The sequence below is a fragment of the Chiloscyllium plagiosum genome, chromosome 5 (genome assembly GCF_004010195.1).
Source record: "Chiloscyllium plagiosum isolate BGI_BamShark_2017 chromosome 5, ASM401019v2, whole genome shotgun sequence".
NCBI classification, from domain to species: Eukaryota; Metazoa; Chordata; class Chondrichthyes; order Orectolobiformes; family Hemiscylliidae; genus Chiloscyllium; species Chiloscyllium plagiosum.
In genome coordinates, this window is record NC_057714.1 from 101,851,875 (window position 1) to 101,872,607 (window position 20,733).

The 20,733-nt window shown below is 40.1% G+C and overlaps 1 protein-coding gene across 5 annotated transcripts in view; it reads left to right on the forward strand.

Annotated features, from left to right (window-relative positions):
- Window positions 1-20,733, forward strand: part of lmbr1 (limb development membrane protein 1) — a 273,924-nt gene that overhangs the window by 169,372 nt on the left and 83,819 nt on the right. For all 5 annotated transcript variants that reach the window (XR_006311741.1, XM_043690708.1, XM_043690710.1 and 2 more), the window contains one exon: window positions 5,899-5,971. Coding sequence is in view for 4 of the 5 variants with exons in the window: in XM_043690708.1 (XP_043546643.1) it covers window positions 5,899-5,971 (73 nt within the window). In the remaining variant the exon portion in view is untranslated. The remainder of the gene's footprint in view (window positions 1-5,898; window positions 5,972-20,733) is intronic.

A 20,733-nucleotide genomic window follows, 5' to 3' on the forward strand; every position in this document is an offset into this window, starting at 1 on the left:
TGCAATCTTCTTCCCGCCCTCTCCGCCCCCACCCCAGTCTGACCTTTCACCCTCACCTTGACCTCTTTCCACCTATCACATTTCCGACGCCCCTCCCCCAAGTCCTTCCTCCCTACCTTTTATCTTAGCCTGCTGGACAGACTTTCCTCATTCCTGAAGAAGGGCTTATGCCCGAAACGTCGATTCTCCTGTTCCCTGGATGCTGCCTGACCTGCTGCGCTTTTCCAGCAACACATTTCCAGCTCTGATCTCCAGCATCTGCAGACCTCACTTTCTCCTCCATCAGACTTTCAAGACCATGTTAAGGTCACTATTGTCTGGTGGATTGAGATAAAGGAATCCTATTTGCAATTTTTGCCATGAGAGATGCACCTAATGAATCAAGGGCATTCAGTACATTTGAATTAGTTTTTGGGATGAGGTGAGAGGACTACTGAAATTAATTCAGAAGAAATTGATGAATCAGAGTTCAGAGACCACATATTTGCATGGTGTGTCAAATTTTAGGAAAAGATTAAATAGAGTGAGTGAATTGACTAGACAGCATTTGAAAGTAGCACAGTATGTAAGGAAACAGGAAACAGACAAGAAATCAAAGATTCACAATTTTGCTTGAGGAGTTAGTGTTAGTGTTACTCCCAGTGGTAGGTAAACTTTTAAAGCCAAGGTTTATTGGGTCTTATCAAATCAAAAGGAAATTGACAGGTGAATTATTTGACAAGAATGCCAGGTAGCAATACATTTAAGTGTGGCACATGAATATGCTCAAAAGGCCTTTGGAAACGGGAAGGAAAGCAAAAGGAGAGCTGGCTTCCAGAGGAAAATTGAAATGACTTGAAAGAGTTGTTACAATCACATGGGGAGATATGTGGCAATAAGCTGGAAGTACTAATCTGATTAAACACAATGTAGATATAGGAAATGCTGTTTCAATTAAGCAGCATCCTTATTGACCTAACCCTCTAAATTGAATATTTGCTCAAAGTCAATATAATTGAAATGAGTTGCAGCAAATGGAACTCCCTCATAGTAATGGTCCTAAAATTAGATGGTATGTAGTGATTATGTGTGATTATGTCTGCTTCCTATCCTAATCCATATTTGAAAGAAGGTTGGTCAAGCAGCTGTATTTCCAAGTTGGACTTAATCAGAGGATACTCATAGGTACCTTTATCTGAAAGAGCGAAGGAAATTTCTGCTTTTGTGACACCAAATGAACTGTACCAGTTTAAAGCCATTTGGTATGAAAAATGCCCCAGCCATGTTTCAAAAAGTAACCAATTAGGTCATTTTGGGATTATCCAGTTGTGTGGTGTACATCAATGTACACCTTTTTTGTTCAGTCACACATGGAAGGAACATTTGGAACATCCATTGGAATTGTTTGATGGACTTTAGGAGGCAGGCTTGGTGATAAACCTAAGAGTGAGTTCACAAAAGCCGAAGTCATGTTCCTGGGTCGTGTCATTGGACCTGGAAAAATGGCCTCATGGGATGTGAAAACAAAAGTTCTTGGAAAGTTTCTCATTCCATCGATGAAGAGGAAAGAACTACAATTCCTGGGACTGAGTGATTTTAATCAGTAGTTTATACTGAATTTTAGCAGTGTGGTTGCTCCACTGACTGACTTGTTGAAGAAATGCAGCAATTTTCAGTGAATGGAGGAATGTCAGAAGACATTTAACAGCTTGAAAGCTGTGTTAAGCACTACCCTAGTATTAACCTCACCTAATTTCCTGTGTTTCCTGGGTTTCCTGTGTGGAGTTTGCACGTTCTCCCCGTGTCTGCATGGGTTTCCTCCGGGTGCTCCGGTTTCCTCCCACAGTCACAAAGATGTGCAGGTCAGGTGAATTGGCCATGCTAAAATTGCCCGTAGTGTTAGGTAAGGGGTAAGTGTAGGGGTATGGGTGGGTTGCGCTTCGGCGGGTCGGTGTGGACTTGTTGGGCCGAAGGGCCTGTTTCCACACTGTAATGTAATGTAATCTAATCTAATCTAATTATGCAAACCCATTCAAAGTGGCTATAGATGCAAGTGATGTGGGTGTTGGTGCTGTACTCTTTCAAGAAGACAATAAAAAGATAGATAGACCTATTGGTGGTTGATCCAGAAAATTGAATAATCATCGAATATTCCATCGCTGAGAAGGAGACCTTGGGTTTGATGTTGGCATTGCAACCTATCGACTTTTATGTTGCCAGTAATGTGTCTGAGGAAATTGTATATGCTGACCATAACCTGCTAAAGGTTTTGGGGAAATCTAAGGATAAACATTCCAGACTGTTTAGTTGGAGCTTATTATCACAAGCATTCAATTTGAAAATTACATACATGACAAGATGAGAGAATGTAATAGCAGATATAGCGTCACGACTTTGATGATGAAAGACATAGGGTTTTGGTGGCGGGAGAAAATGGACTGTACTAATGAATGAATCTAAGCATGCAAACAATGTAATGTATACATGTTGTATTTTATGCTAATAGCATAATAGCTAATAGCATAAAATTAAAGCTTTTTTGGGGGGGCAGTTGTGATGATACTATGACTTTACGAGGTTCTTTTATTCTTTCTTTTTAAATGAAGGAAGGCTGAGACAGAGGACTGAACAGTCTGCTTCAAGCTAATAAAGTAAACAGCGTGAGGCTTTGGGACTACTAGTTTAAAGTTGGAACAATAGAAGCAGCTTGAATAGGTGGGGTCAAGCTCCCACAGAAGCAAGAATTTAGTTGAACTTTCAGTAGCTGTTTGGAAGCTGCGGTACTTCTGTCCTTGCTACAACTAAAATACTTGAATGCTCATGCTCATGCTCACTCTCGCTCTCCCTCCCTCCCTCTCTCACCCACTCTCTTAGGTTTTCTCTTGATATTCTTTCTTCTTAGTCTGGAAAATTGCATGTGAGACATTCTATTTTACTGAATTTGCCTTTGTAAAGGGTGTGTTTAAGGGATCTTACTATATTGGAACAGTTGCTGTTTAGAATTTGAATAATCTCTCATTCTGTTAAGGTGTTATAATCCTCTTTCTTTTGTTTGTTTTTTAACTATAATATATGAATAAAGTGCGATTTGCTTCAAGCCTGGTCGTTCGATCAAAAGAATTGCATCCAGAACGCAATGCCCAGCACTTGACTTTAAAATGAGAAAAACTTAGGGTCTAGGCTATCTCCTTGACCTGTTTTGAGGAGATTTGGTCTGGTTCAGAAACATTGAATGCAGCAATAGCTTATGCTTTTGCTTATGGATATTTGAATTATATGGAATAGCAGAAAAATAACTGGGAAATTTAGTGGCAATTAGATATCAATTATTAATGATCTAAAACTTTCTCTGTAGAACTTTTGTGCTTGCTGTCTGTGTGATCCATCTGATGATGGATCTGGTCACGTTATTTCATTGAAGAATTAGGAAAGACATTTAGGATAAACAACAAAAATTCATACATTACTTACTGTCTGCACAGCAACATAGCTGTTTTGTTATTGATACATAAATTAGGCTAGAATGAGGCTAAAGCACAAAATGTGAGAAATTCGTTTTTTAAGATGGCTTATTACAGAAGGAAAGCATGCAAATTTAAGCATTGAAAAATGTAAAAGAAAGAAGTTAGGAAGACATGTTGTTTGTCAGTCTGAGGATAAAAAGCAAGCTTCATACAAACCCTTAAGTAAAAAGGCAATGAAAGAATCACTTAGAGGTATAGAGATGGGTTTGGAAATGACTGCTGGAGGTGATAAGTATTAATTTTTAAAGGAATGTGAAAGAATCACTAGTGCAATTAGTATTCAGTGAAGAATCTGCAGTCATATAAATCTCATCACATCCTCATATTTCAAAGCACTTTATAATCAATTAATCATTTTTGGAAGGCAGTTACTTTTGTTGGGAGATAGAAGCCAATGCCAATCCATGCACATAGTCCTGCAAACATTATTCAAATTTCAAGATGTGTGCCTGGTGGAATTGAGGGAGCAGTGCTGACCATGCCACTGAGGAAATAGCATGATCATCTTCAACAAAGAACAGCCAGGGAGTTCCTAGAAGCGTGGCACTCATCCACAAACTCCATCAACAAACACATAGACCTGGACCCAATATACCGGCCACTACAGCTGACAGCTGAAACTGATAACCGGAAGCGGCCGGGACAGGCCACTATAAATGCCGGAGGAAACAGCACAGAAGCGCTTCACAGGAGGCTCCCAAGCACTGAGGATGTCACCTAGACAGGGGACGAAACGTTTGCAACAAAAACTTCCAGCTCGGCGAACAGAACCACAGCAATGATCATCTTCAGCTTATCCTGTGGCTTCTGTTATATTAGGCTGATTGGCCTTGTTGTCTTATCCATATAATAGCCCCTTTAACACTGGACCACTCGCTCAGTAAAATTACTGAGTGTGAGTCAGATATAGAATCATAGAATCCCTACATTGCAGAAAGAGGCCATTCAGCCTATTGAATCTGCACCAACCCATGAAGAGCATCCCACCCTAGCTCATAACCTCACATTTCCCATGACTAATCCAACCAATCCGTGGGCGGCACGGTGGCACAGTGGTTAGCACTGCTGCCTCACAGTGCCGGAGACCCGGGTTCAATTCCCACCTCAGGCGACTGACTGTGTGGAGTTTGCACGTTCTCCCCGTGTCTGCGTGGGTTTCCTCCGGGTGCTCCGGTTTCCTCCCACAGTCCAAAGATGTGCAGGGTCAGGTGAATTGGCCATGCTAAATTGCCCGTAGTGTTAGGTAAGGAGTAAACGTAGGGGTGTGGGTGGGTTGCGCTTCGGCGGGTCGGTGTGGACTTGTTGGGCCGAAGGGCCTGTTTCCACACTGTAATGTAATCTAATCTAAAAACCAGCATAAATAGACTTGGAAACTATAAGCAATTCAACACGGCCAACCCACCTAACCTTCACATCTTTGAAGTGTGGGGGGAGAAGCTGGGTCACCCAGACAAACCCATGCAGATACAAGGAAAATATGCAAATTCTCCACAGATAGTCACCTAAAGGTTAAATTGAACCCAGGTTTCTGGTGCAGTGAGGCAGCAGTGCTGACTACTGAGTTACCCTGCTGCAGATTTGTACTGAAATACAAATTTGTTTTGAAATACAGATTTGTTTTGAAACTACAACAATTGGTTCAAAATGGTGTATTATTAAATGAACAAACATGATACTTGCATATCCTATCAATAGGTTTCTAAATTTTAGGTATATTGTATCCTTATACGAAAATATAGATAGAATTGAGCCACTGGGCAGACAGTAAGATAGATTAAATGCAGAAAATAAATGATTCTCTCCTTTATTCATACAATCATGGGAAGCTAGTGTTGCTGGCTTGGCCAGTGTATATTTCCCATCCATAGTTACTTTTGAGAAAGTGGTGGTGAGCTGCTGCCTTGAACCACTGCAGGCCATTTACATGACCAACTGTAAGTTCTTCTCCAAGCCACTTGCCATTCTGGTTTAGAAATATATCACTGTTCCTTTAGGACTGGGTCAAAATCCTGGAACTTCCCCCAATATGGTATCTGTCGCATAGAGTGTTGTTGAATTTCTGCAATGCAATTTGTACATGGTACACACTGCTGCTACTGAGCTTATTAGTGAAGGGACTAAATGTTTGTGGATGTGATGCCTGTCAAGTGGGCAGCTTTGACCTCGATGGTATGATGCTTTTTGAGTGTTGTTAGAATAACACTCACCCAAGAAGAAGACTTAAGATACCTGGTGCGGGCAGGCAACTGGAATCCGATGACATCGGTAAGGCCTGAATGGCCTATTTGGTGCTGAAAATACAATTATTCAGCAAATCAAATTTTCTGCATATTCTTTAAATTAATATCATGAATTTGTTTTTTCTTCTTTATAATTGTATCTGTTAAATTCTTAGATCCTGGAAGACTTGGATGAACAAATCCATTGCATCATTCTGCAGGAAGAAGCGCTTATAAGGAGATTAAATGGTATGTGAAATCTGCAGGTAATTGTGGCTGATCAATGTGCTTATGTGGTTTACAGAAGATACGCTGAGAATTTAGAGGATTCATTGAGATGATAAATGGTCTGAGGCTCTCAGTTTTTAAGTAGCAGTTTGATTTATGTGAGAAACATTAGACTTTGTGATGGGATTAGTGGTTGGCATTTCAGAATAGAAGAACAGAATGTACAATCACTTTCTATTATTGCATTTATTAATAGTTAATTTTACCCTGAGTGCTTCTCTCGGGATTTAGGAAAGTTTTATCAAATTGCAGCTTCTGCTATTACTTGGCTTTCTAAATGACATGAGAACTGTGGAAGAGATAGAACTATGTTATTAAACTGTTTTGCATATATTTGACCAAGGTCTGATTGAAATAATTCAACTATTAATGAAAATATTGAAGTGTTTTTGAGCAATGCTATATATTTATTGGCACCCATGGCCTACTCTGCTATTCAGTAAGACCATGGCAGATTTGATTGTGGCCATGACTGTATTTCCTTGCTGGCCCCCATAACCCTGGATTCCAGTTTTGATTAAAAATCTGTTCTAATTTATATTCTATGATGCAGCCTCCACTGCTTTGAAGACAATTTCAAAGGTTAACAACCCTTTAAGATGAAATTCTTTCTCCTCTTCAAGTTATATGGGAGACCCTTTTATTTTGAAACTGATCCTCCATGAATGGAAACATCCTCTCATATCTATCCTGTCAAATCTCCTCAGAAGCTTAAATTTCCATAAAATCACCTCTTATTCTTGTAAACTTGAACAAGCGTAGGTCCAGCTTGCCAAATCTTTTTTCTTAAGACTAGCCTCTCACCCCAGAGAAAAGCCAAACAGCCATTTCTCTGAACTGTTCTAAATGCAGACATGTCTCATGTTAAGTAAGGCGACCAAAACTGTAAATGACAATGTCTCATTAGTATTCCATACAGAATTAGCAAGACTTCCCTATTTCCATAATCTGACCCTTGCAAGAAAAGATCCTCGGAAGACATAATTACTTGATGTCCCATTTCACGATTCATATACAACAAACTGAGGACTCTTTGAAAAATGTATTACTATAAAGATGAAACCTGTTTGATTTTCAACACTATAAAAACCACTACTAGCTTGTTTCACCTCATTGAATTATGCCCATATTGTTTGAGGATGCAAGTTTTCTTTTGTTTCCTGTTCTTGTTAAGCCTTTGAATTTTTTGCAGAACAGGTTAGCCCGGCAGATAATTTATGGGGCACTTAGAACTTCTGTATTCTTCATCTAGTCCTATTCTGTTGTACAGAAGCCAATCATTCCTGCTTTGTACTTCATTCTTAAAACTATGCAAATCTTGTTCCAAGAGGTTAAAACCCCTAATTCTAAAGTTGTTTTCCTGTGATTGTCATTGAAGAAAAGGGAGAACCTTTGCAGGTCTATTTAAATGAATTTCTGTGCCTGTGTACTTAATCAAAACAATTTGAATTTTATGGTATTGTTGATCTGCTAAGACATATCCAGCCAAGTACTGAAAGCAAGGTTGTTTTTCCAACTTCTTCTGTCCTTCACCTTTCGAGTATATTGCTTCTGTATGAGTTACGTCCATTTTTGTGCTTGCCCATAGAGATTAATGGCAAATTCGGCATGGAGCCATCCTCAATTATGCTCCAACATCTGAGTTGAGTTCAGTGGAGGAAATTCCAGGACTTTGCATTCTGAAGGACTCTAAAGTAGGCTTAAAATCAGGTGGACTTCAGGAAACAGAGTGTGTCACAAATGGTAGAATCATTGGTGCAGTGTAATCAGATTCTGGTTCATGGGATACACATCAATAATACTGCCAATCAAATTTTAAAAATACACAAATTGTTGCAGTGACACTGTACAGATCTCTCTTGACTCTTTCATTTTTGAGAACATGAATAATTTGAGCAAAACATTTCCAGTAAGCTACTAATACTTCAAATATTCCAGGAAAGCAATTTTGGAGAATAAAAGGGGTCATATGTTTTATATGTGGTTAAAAACAAGTGATTAACATTCTATTTATGATGAATACGAGAGGGGGAGATCCTTCAATGAGAGGAAATATACTTATCACTTCTTCAAAGTTAATCCTGGTCAATAATAGATTTGTAGATGTGTGATACCTCCATTGAATTGTTTTAAAGGTGGCCCCTAAAGTACACAAAATGGGCAAAAGAGTGGCTTTACTATAGTTACTCATGTCCTGACAACAAAATTGGGAAAAGTATATCTTTCTCTTTAAAAATATAAGTAATTTCAGCTCACCAAACATTGCAGTTGATCTGCAAGGACAGAATTCGTGGTGCATGTGTTTTCAACTGATAACTTTTGTGCAACACCAAGCACAAAAATAAAGTTTTGTTGACAAATATTTAACTTTGGGTGGCTTTGTTCACTGTGTTGTGCACGTCCTCCACGTATGGATAAATAAAAGACATTTGTGAGGCTTTTAGCAGGCTTGTTAAATTTTCCATTATATTCGGTTTGTATGTTACAATCCTGGTGCAATCACTGGGCTAAGGCCAACATACTTTATTATGAAGTCATGCAAGTAACTGGTGTTCTGATGCGTAGTGAATACATTCTATTTAAAGTAAAATGAAAACACAGATACAAGAACTGATGGCAACTAAATTTGTCAGCTTTAGAAACCAAGACCTGAGACTTAGACTTAGATTGATTTTGATTTTGATTTATCATCAACAGATGAAGATCAACTGATGTTTCATAGCTTTGAAAATATAAGTTGTTATCAGTAGCTGTTTGATGTTTACTATCCACTTCTGGACTTGGTTTAAAAGTTTATTTTGAGAAAAATTTGGGATGCCATATTTATGTACCTGGGAGGGCACAACATTATAGGAACATAGAACATAGGAGCAGCCCTTCTAGCCTGTTCAGCAGTTCAGTTAGATCATGACCCTTGACTTCCTTGTTTATTTTTTTAAAGTGCAACCCTGCTTTGGATAAATTTATTGACTCAGTCTCTGCTGCTGAAGAAAAACAGCTTTTCAGGTGTGTCTTAAAAGAGAATCTTCCTATCCCTAAACTGTGTCCCGAATTTTAGATGTTGGCACAAAAGCAAATGTCCTCCAGGTTGCAAGCTTTCACTTCTTCAAGGTAAAGAGTGACAACTTTTTATGTTGCCATGACTCAGTTGGGAAGGAGAGAAAAGTTTTTGCATTTTGTCCTGAGTTCTAGTATTTTTTAGGTGTGATGTAGTGTGAATATCAGGCCTGAGAATATTTTAATGAAATTTCTCTCCTTGTAATTTTCAGCAGCACACACATTGAGGAAGAACAAAGATTTAGTTTTACTTTAACTCATATAAATTTTCCTACAATCACTTTCTTCAGCCTAGAACCTTCCAGAAATTGTTCGGATGTTAACATTGTATGATTGTTGATCCACTTGATAAGTTTTGAAGTGGTTTACCAAGCATGCTTTAATAGAAATGAATTACTAATTGATCAGAATATTTAGAGTATTGTGGAGAAAGTCCTTTAGACCTCTTCCAATAATGACTTTCAACCATGACTAGCCTTAAAGTATGTAGGAAGCAATGTCTCTTCCTCAGGCAACTGAGGAAATTTGGCACGACTGCGAATACCCTTGCCAACTTCTATAGGTGCGCCGTTGAGAGCATTCTGCCTGGCTGTATCACTACCTAATATGGCAACTGTACCATTCAAGATTGGAGACGGTTACAGAGAGCGGTGAACTCAGCCCGGCCAATCACCAAGACGAACCTCCCATCTATAGAATCCACCTACCAGGCCCGCTGTCAAGGAACCCTGGCAAAGTTTTTCTACAACCTCTGCCATCGGGGAGAAGGCACAGAAGCCTGAACACATGCACCAGCTGGTTTCGAAACAGTTTCTACCCGACTGTTGTTAGAATACCGAATGGATTCTCAAACTCTTAGCATTCGCCTGTTTTTGTTTTGCTGCTGTTTACCTATTATTTACTTATCTGTGCTATTTAACTCTGTGATCTGCCTGTATTGCTCACAAGACAAAACTTTTCACTGTGCCTTGATACGCTTGACAATACATTCGATTCGATTTCAAATTCACTCCCTCTCCTACTGATGCATAGTGACCGCAGTGTGTACCATTTACCATTGTAGCAAAATATTTAATCCTCTGAAATGTCATCTTCCAAACTTGCACTTCATCCATCTGGAAGAGAGAGTTCAAAACTATACAAGGCAGATTTTTAAGGTGTGAGGAGAAAGATTTTAAAAGGGACCGGAGAGGCAAATCTTTCAGACAGATGGTGGTTTATACGTGCAATGAACTGCCAAAGGAAGTGGTAAATGCAGGTACATTTAAAAGACATTTGGGCAGGTACATGAATAGGAAATGTTTAGAGGGATTATGGGCCAAACACAGGCAAGTGGGATTAGTTTACTTTGTGAAACTTGGTCAGCATGGACGAGCTGGACTGAAGGGTCTGTTTTTGCATTGTATGACTCTATGGCTGTGCCTCTTAGACTAAGACAGCAAATGCATGGGAACTCCACCACTTGCAAGTTCTCCTCAGAGCCATGCACCATCTCAAATCTAATTCCTTCACTATCACCTCTTAAAATCCTGCAGCTCCCCCATGCTAATAGCACTATGGATGCACCTACATGACATGGACTTTAACCATTCAAAAAGCCAACTAACCACCACCTGAAGGGCGATTGGCATTGCGAACAAGCATAAAATGTATACAGTTAGCCAATATCATGTTTAAAAAAAAAATTCAAAATACATGGACTCTGAAAAGAAAAGTGAAACCTGTGTGCAACTTAAAAACTAGCCCCAAAACAACCTTGCAGCAAATAACAGAACAGTTCAATCCAGCAACAGTGATACCAGCCACTACTGTAAAACAACTACTTCAGTGAGAATCGAACATCTGGCTACAACCAGTTAATATTTTCTCAAATGATTTTTGTTTGTACTGTCCTTATCTTAGTTTTAGTTGAGCACCTATAAAATTACACTTGCATCTTGTGGTGCAGTGTGTGACGTCTTTACTTTTGGGCCAGAAAGTCTGGGTTCAAATCCCACCTGCCTTGGTGATGTCATTAGTATGTATGAACGGGTTGATAGACATATTATTTTTGAAGATACACTTTGGTTCAAATCACATCTTCATTGTTAATCTAGTGAAGGCTCTTGTGGACTCCTTGTAGAAAAGAAGGTTGAGAGGAAATTGATGGTGTATTTGAAATCATAAGAGATCTGGACAGAGTAGATGGCAAGAGATCATTCCCATTAGTGGAGGGGTTGACAACCAGAGGATACAGATTTAAGGTAATTACAAAAACAGCTGGAAGTGATATGATCATTTCTTTAATGCATTAAGTGACTTGGATTTGGAATTCACTGATTTCATGGTGGAGGCAAATTCAATCGTTGCTTTCAAAAGGGGAATTGGGTAATTATCTTTCGAGAAAATGTTAGCAGGCTTATAGGGAAAAGCTGGGAAAGTGCAACTAATTGAAAGGTTTTCACTGAGAGCTCGGTCAGGCATGATGGACCAAATGGTGTTCAATCCAGTAATCTTTGTATGATTCCATTATGACAGCATGTCACGAGAGTAGATTGATTCATTTGCCAGAGTGAGCTGCAGTGCTATCTAGTGACAATTAACTATTTATTGAGATGTTCAGCTTCTCTCTGTTTGAAGCCTCAATCAGTGGCCTGAACTTGTATATGACATTGTAGACTAAGCTGTGGTGACTTGTTTATCCTCTTGCTTCTGAGACATATATAACATTTTTGACAATTTCAATGTATGTTCAATAGGTTGGACAATAATGTGATTTATCCTGTATGATAGACATTTCTAATTACAAGAATGTTTTTTTTTACCCCTGCCTATAGCTATCAGTTCTCCCAGAGTTCAAGAGGCACTGGGTGTGGTGGGATCAAAAACACTTACTTGATCAAAGACATTTAATTTTCATTACCTATTCAATGAAGATGAAAGGTTGTTGTACTTTATGCCAGTTACAGTGTTAGGAGTGAACTAATTGGTGTCGATCTGCCAGTTGCCTGGGGCTGTCAGCAATCTAACCACTTGGATGCTTTTCTTTGAGCAACTGAATCTGTGTCTCAGAACTAGGCAGATAACAAAATTAAACTGTTAAGTGATTTTAAATGAACTGTGCAGTGGTTTTGATTGTGAGCATTAAATAGCTGAACATGCCCAGACAAGTGAATTCTACGAATTTGTTGGTTGACTGCATTTCTGACATTTGAGTTTTGAGTGTGTTGGAAATGATTTGTAATTTTTGAAGTAAGGGATTGTTAGACTTCACTTATAAAACTTATGAAGTTGGAAAGCTGTGAATTTGAGCACAATTGGGTTTATTTTTAACCCCTGTCCCCAGCAGCCATTTATTTATTTCATTCAGTGATGATATGTGCTTAAATGGAAGCTTGCCACAAAATTTCAGAACTTTCGCTTTCCCTGAACTGTCTTTGTTCAATTTGTACTTTCAGAAAATCTCATTAGTTTAGGTAAGTTAATTGAAGCCTGTTGTGTTGTAAGATTTAGTTGTGTAGTGCTGCTTTTTTTTAAAAGAGTACAGCTTTGTTTACTCTGTCCAGACCCATGCAGTATGTGCACACATCTATGGTTTGGGCTCTGTTGGGTGCATTGTGGATACCGAGATCACATTCCATGCAGTTGCGGGGATCAGTTACGGGGCCGCAATTATTTACAATATTTATTAATAACTCCTGATGAAAGTGGAAGTACTATAACCAAGTTTACGAATGACACAAATAGGTGGGAAGGAAAGTGGTGAGGATGACAGTGAGTCTTTGGCAGATGGAATATAATGTGAGATTGCAAAAGTGCGCAAGAAGAAGAAAGGACCTGAATATTATTTAAGAAAGACTGCAGAAACTGCAGCACAGAGGGGGTTGGGAGTCCTTGTCTATTAATCACAAAAAGCTGGCCAAGTTCAGGTAATACAGAAGGCAAATGAATGTTGGTCTTTATTTTGAAAGGAATGCAGTATAAATGCATCAAAGGTTTTGCTAAAACATAGATTAATATTAGACTGTCTTATGAAGGGAGGTTTAGTATGTTGAGTCTGTACTCCTTGTAGAATGTAGAAGAATGAGAAGTGACCTTACTGAAGCATACAAAATTCTTAGCAGACTTGACAAGGTAGATGTGAAAATGTTGTTCCTCCTTTTGGGAGAGTCTAGGACCTTGGGCATATTCTCAAAATAAGTGGTCACACATTAAAGGCAGAGATGAGGAATGATTTTGTATCTCATTAGGCACTTAATCTGTGAATTTTCTTTACTGCACAGGACGGTTGAGGCTGGTTCATTAATTATAACCAAGGCTGAGATAAACAGGTTTTTAGTCTGGTAAGAGAATGGAGGCATAATGGGAAAAGGCAGAAAAGTGGAGTTGAGAGTGAGCAGATCAACCATGATCTCAGAGGCAGAGCAGACTCAATGGGCTGAATGGCCTACTTCTGGACTTATGTCTTATGGTCCAATGGTCTTAACATATTTTTTAAAACTTCTAACTGGAGGATCAGATAACTATGCTTTCTATTATTTCTCTTCCAGCATGTACTTTCTATATATTTGGGTTAATAAAAATAATAGTATTTAATTTTTTTAATTCATTGCTGGCTGTGCCCATATTTATTGTCCTTTCTTGATTGTCCTTGAAAGGCTAGTGGTCAGCTGCTTCCTTGAATTGCTGCAGCATTTAACAAATCTGTGCACCCACAGTGCTATTAGAAAGAGTACCAGAATGTTCTACCAGCGGTAGCAAAGGAAAGCGATATTGTTTCAAATCAGGATAGAATGCCCCTTGGAGGGGAACATGTAGGTGGTGATATTCTCATGCAACTTCATTCCTTGTCCTTCTAGGTGATGGTTACGAGTTTGAAAGGAACTGTTTTATCTTCATTATAACACTTCCTTTTGAGCTCTGACAAGTGTTTGAAAACAAAGGTAGAAATATTCTAATACATCATTGGTGCTCCTAATCATTAGAATGCTGCATTAAGTTAGTCGGGAAAAAGTAGGATTACTGTCTATAGCAGTCTTGTAGTAATAGTGTTAATCATTCAACAGTAGCAATTCAGTCAATTTTGGTTTCCTTTGTCTTAATCTAGCATGATATATTGTGCTTCCTGTCTTTTATTTGCCAAGATGTGGGCTTGTGGCCAGTTGGCACTTGGTGGAAATCGTCCAAGCTGATTTGACAGGATCCTTATGGCTGGCAGAAGTAAGAGACTCTAATCCTATCATTTGTTGTGTTAATTCACTACACGTTTAGGGCAGGCTGTGTAAGTAAAAAGTAGAGAAGTTGGATGCCGATTTTCTGTATATGGTTATCTCTTTTGATTCATTGTCTTCTGTGACTTGAAAGATATTTGTCAAAATATGTAAAATGAATAGCTTTCTTCCACTATAATGCTTATAATACAATATGTGCTGCAGTACTTAGAATCATAATAACTGTTGTCTATTGTGAATCAGAGTTCTTTAAAGAAGTAAAGGAGAGGATTGATAAGGATAATGCAGTTGATGTAATTTACATGGATTTCGAAAAGGCACAAGCGCAGTGTAATTCGTAAGGATTTGATAACAGAACTTTTGCTTATCTTGATTTATATAAAGGACCTAGATCTTGGAGTGGAGGGGACAATTTCAAATTTTGTGATGCAAAGCTTGGAAGTGTTGTTAACTGAGAGGATGACAATGAAGACCATCAAAATGATGCTCGACTAATTTGTGAAGTGGCAGGTAGTTGGTACATGAAGTTCAATGCGGAGAAATATGAGGTGATATATTTTGAAAGACAGTATAAAATAAAAGATTATGCTTGCAGTGCTCTATTATATAAAATAAAGGCTAAGTCTGTATAAGTCATTAAAGGTTGTAGGACAGATGGAGAGTGGTTAATAAAACATATGGTATCCAAGATTTTATTTATTGTGGGATAAAGCACAAGGACAGGGAGGTTATGCTGAAGATGCATAAGACATTGGTGAGACCTCACTTGGCGTATTGTGTATTGTTCTGGGTGCCACACTTGAGGAAATGTGTAAATGCATTGGAGACAGTGCAAAAATGTTTACAAGGATAGTTCGAGGCATGAGAAATCACAGTTATGAAAATGGATTGGAGAAATCATGACTGTTCTTCTTGGAGAGGAGAAAGCTGAGGGGAGAGCCGATTGATGTATTCAAAATCAGACAAGGTCAGGGCAGACAGGGAGAACCTGTTCCTGCTTATATGCTGATCAAGGACAAGAGAGCACAGACTTGCACTCAGTGATTTGCAAAAGAACAAATTGGAATGGGAGGATAAATGTTTCTCCCCACAGCAAGTGGTTTAGGATTAGAGTCATAGAGATGTACAGCATGGAAACAGACCCTTCGTCCAACCCGTCCATGCCGACCAGATATCCCAACCCAATCGAGTCCCACCTGCCAGCACCCGGCCCATATCCCTCCAAACCCTTCCTATTCATATACCCATCCAAATGCCTCTTAAATGTTGCAATTGGACCAGCCTCCACCACATCCTCTGGAAGCTCATTCCATACACGTACCACCCTCTGCGTGAAAATATTGCCCTGTAGGTCTCTTTTATATCTTTCCCCTCTCACCCTAAACCTATGACCTCTAGTTCTGGACTCCCCGACCCCAGGGAAAAGACTTTGTCTATTTATCCTATCCATGCCCCTCATAATTTTGTAAACCTCGACAAGATCACCCCTCAGCTTCCGATGCTCCAGGGAAAACAGCCCCAGCCTGTTCTGCCTCTCCCTGTAGCTCAGATCCTCCAACCCTGGCAACATCCTTGTAAATCTTTTCTGAACCCTTTCAAGTTTCACAAAAACTTTCTGATAGGAAGGAGACCAGAACTGCCCGCAATATTCCAACAGTGGCCTAACCAATGTCCTGTACAGCCGCAACATGACCTCCCAACTCCTGTACTCAATACTCTGACCAATAAAGGAAAGCATACCAAACGCCGCCTTCATTATCCTATCTACCTGCGACTCCACTTTCAAGGAGCTATGAACCTGCACTCCAAGGTCTCTTTGTTCAGTGGCACTCCCTAGGACCTTACCATTAAATGTATAAGTCCTGCTAACATTTGCTTTCCCAAAATGCAGCACCTTGCATTTAACTGAATTAAACTCTATCTGCCACCTCACAGTCCATTGGCCCATCTGGTCCAGATCCTGTAGCTCTGTTGTAATCTGCGGTAACTCACTTCGCTGTCCACTACACCTCCAATTTTGGTGTCATCTGCAAACTTACTAACTGTACCTCTTATGCTTGCATCCAAATCATTTATGTAAATGACAAAGTAGAGGACCCAGCACCGATCCTTGTGGCACTCCACTGGTTACAGGCCTCCAGTCTGAAAAACACACACACTCACACACTCACACACTCACACACTCACACACTCACACAATTTTAAAATGAATAGAATTATGGTCGCTGGCCCCAATGTGCTCCCCCACTGACACCTCAGTCACCTGCCCTGCCTTATTTCCCAAGAGTAGATCAAGTTTTGCACCTTGTCTAGTAGGTACATCCACATACTGAATCAGAAAATTGTCTTGTACACACTTAAGAAATTCCTCTCCATCTAAACCTTTAACACTATGGCAGTCCCAGTCGATGTTTGGAAAGTTAAAATCCCCTACCATAACTACTCGATTATTCTTACAGATAACTGAGATCTCCTTACAAATTTGTTTCTCAATTTCCCTCTGACCATTGGGTGGTGTATAATACAATCCCAATAAGGTGATCATCCCTTTCTTATTTCTCAGTTCCACCCAAATAACTTCCCTGAATGTATTTCCGTGAATATCCTCCCTCAGCACAGCTGTAATGCTATCCCTTATCAAAAATGCCACTCCCCCTCCTCTCGCCATCCTTCCTGTAGCATTTGTATCCTGGAACATTAAGCTGCCAGTCCTGCCCATCCTTGAGCCATGTTTCCGTAATTGCTATGATATCCCAGTCCCATGTTCCTAACCACGCCCTGAGTTCATCTGCCTTCCCTGTTAAGCCCCTTGCATTGAAATAAATGCAGTTTAATTTATTAGTCCTACCTTGTCCCTGCCTGCCCTGACGGTTAGACTCACTTCTGTTCTCAGCTGTACCCGTCCCAGATCGATCTCTTTCCTCACTATCTCCCTGGGTCCCCCCACCACCTTACTAGCTTAAATCCTCCTAAGCAGTTCGCGCAAATTTCCCTGCTAGTATATTAGTCCCCTTCTTGTACAGGTCACTTCTACCCCAAAAGAGATTCCAATGATCCAAACATGTGAATCCTTCTCCTATACACCAGCTCCTCAGCCATGCATTCATCTGCTCTATCCTCCTATTCCTGCCCTCGCTAGCTTGTAGAACTGGGAGTCATCCAGATATTACTCCCCTTGAGGACCTCCTTTTTAAATTTCTGCCTAACTCTCAGTAATCTCCCTTCAGAATCTCAACCTTTTCCCTTCCTATATCGTTGGTTCCAATGTGGACAATGACCTCCTCCTGGCCCCTCTTCCCGTGAGAACATTTTGCACCCTCTCTGAGACATCCTTGATCCTGGCACCAGGGAAGCAACACACCATTCTGCTTTTTCTCTGCTGGCCACAGAAGCGTCTGTCTGTACTTCTGACGACAGAATCCCCTAACACAATTAATCTCTTGGAAGCCGACGTACACCTCATTGCATTAGAGCCAGTCTCAATACCAGAAACTTGGCTGCTCGTGCTACGTTCCCCTGAGAATCCATCACCCCCTACATTTTCCAAAACAGCATACCTGTTTGAAATGGGTATATCCACAAAAGACTCCTGCACTAGCTGCCTACCTCTCTTACCCTTCCTGGAGTTAACGGGTCTATGTGACTGTATCTGAGACTTTCCCCCCTTCCTATAACTACCATCCATCACATACTGTTGCTGTTGCAAATTCCTCATTGCTTCTATCTGTCTCTCCAACTGATCCACTCGATCTGATAAGATTCGCATCCAACAGTATATATGGCGGATATAATCCGCAGTAACCCTTAAACTCTCTTTAAACTCCCACATCTGACAAGAAGTACATATCACTGCTAAGGGCATTTTTGCTCCTTCACAATCTACAGACCCAGAAAATAACACTGTCTTATTCCTCTGCAAAACACTGCACCAGGTTAAATTAATAGCTATGGCTTATATTTTAAGTTTAATCAAGAGACTTATCTCCAACAACATATAATCAAGAAAGAATCCACTATACTCACTGCTGCAACCTTTCTCTTGGACAGACTTAAAACAACAATTAACTTATCTGATTCTGTGCTGTGAACTTCGCCTAACAGTTCCTCCAAGATTAGTTGTGAATTTCACTGTTTGTTAATTTCCCAGATGCACTCTGATGTCCAGTGATGCTTGGAAATGTGATGAAAACATGCTCAATTGAGGCATTCGAGAGGGCATTAAATGCTCCTTTAAATAGAAATAATGTACAAAATTACAGAGTAAAGGTAGGAGAAAGAAAAAGGGAAGTGATGGCATAGTGGTATTGTTGTTTCACTAATAAACCACACACCCATGTAATGCTCAGATATTTAATTTCCAATCCCAGCATGGCAGCTTGTGGAGTCTGAACTTGAAAACAAAATCTGGATTGTCAGTAGTTGCAAAAACCCACCTAGTTCACACAATGTCCTTTTAGTGAAGAAGTCTGCCATCCTTACCTGGTCTGGTGTACATGTGGTTCAATGCAATATGATTGACTCCTAACTAAAGGGTCGAACAAGCCACTCAGTTGTATCTAATTGGTATAAAAAGTTTCAGGAAAGGAAAGGAACCAGATGATCTATCTGGCATTGATTAGGCATCGGAAATGATCATGGCAAGCCCAGTCCCAATTGCCCTTCGAAATCCTCTTTCCTAACAACTGAGAGCTCTTGCTAAAATTGGGAGAGCTTTCTTTTAGCCTAATCCAGAAACAACCAGACTTAACCATACTCTTGGAATCACACCTTATACACAGTGTCCCAGATAATACCATTTCCATACCTGGGTATGTCTTGTCCAATCAGTAGGACAGAACCAGTAGAAATAGTGACCCAAAGGTATACAGCCAGGCTGGTGGAATAAAATCAGTGGACATGGCAACACAGTGGTATACAGTCAGGCAGCTGGTGTCCTGGGAGTCCTCGGTATTGACCCTGGAGTTGACTAAATCTCATGGTGCCAGACTAACAAGTGTCTCTCACTCTCTGTATCCGTTTCCGTTCCCCCAACCCCCCCGAAAACAAAAAAAAACACAAACCATGTAACGAATCAGTATTATTCTATATTGGAAGCAGCACTGATGATGGCCAAGGCAAAGAATGTACTCTTAGTGTAGGCTTTCAATATCTATTGCTAAATATGGTTCAGCAGCATCATTACAGAGCTATTACTAGTGGAGTGCCACAATGATCAGTGCTGGGGCCATAATCACTTACAGTATATATTAATGCCTTGGATGAGGGAAGTGAATGTACTCTAGCTGAGTCTGTGGATGACACAAAAATAGGCAGGAGAGCAAGGACTTGCAGTCTACAGGGGCATATAGACAGGTTAAGTGAATGGACAAAAACTTGGCAGATAGAATATAATGGGGAAAATGTGAAGTTATGCACTTTGACAGAATGGAGAAGGACAACAGAAAGCTGCTGCACAAAGGAATTTGGAGTCCCTGGCATGAATTACACAAGGTTCAACAAGTGATAAGGGAAATTAAGTGGAATGTAGGCTTTCATTTCAAAGAGAATGGTGTTTAAAACTAAGGAAGTCCTGCAAAGCTATGCAAAGGCATTAGACAGACCACAATTGGAGTACTGTGAACAGTTTTGGTCTCCTCATCTAACCAAAGATGTACATTAAAGTCAGTTGCAAGAAGGTTCAGTAGGTTGGTCCCTCATGTGGAGGGGTTTCCTGATAAGGGGAATTTCTGTAGATTAGGTCTGTACTCATTGGAGATCGGAAGAATGAGAGGAGACCTCATTGAAATAAGTAAGATTCTTCTCAGCTTGCCAGGGTTGATGTGGAGAGGTTACAGCTCCCAGTGGGAGAGTCTCAGTATGTTCTGAATGTAAAAAGGAGAAATCCAACATTGCCAATTATTGCTGCAGCAGTATGTTCTCAGCCTTCAGTAAGGTGTGGAAGGGGTCATCGACAGTGCTGTCAATTAGAAGTTCCTGAGCAATAAGCTCTTCACTGATGCTCAGTTTGGTTTCTGTCAGGCCCACGCAGCTCCTGATCTCGTTATGGCCTTGGTTTAAACATGGACAAAAGAGCTGAACTTTGGTGGGGAGACGCAAGTGATTACCGTAGACATCAAGGTTGCATTTGAGTGGCTGTGATATCTAATCGCTGTAGTAAACCAAAGTCAGTGAGAATTAAGGAAAATTTCTTGGTTTGAGTTATACCCAGTGCAAAGATTGTGGTTATTGATTTATTTATTGTGACATGCATTTTGTTACAAACTACTGTGAAAAGTGTTGTGTCATAGAACATAGAACATAGAAGAATACAGCGCAGTACAGGCCCTTTGGCCCTCGATGTTGCGCCGATCCAAGCCCACCTAACCTATACTAACCCACTATCCTCCATATACCTATCCAATGCCCGCTTAAATGCCCATAAAGAGGGAGAGTCCACCACTGCTACTGGCAGGGCAT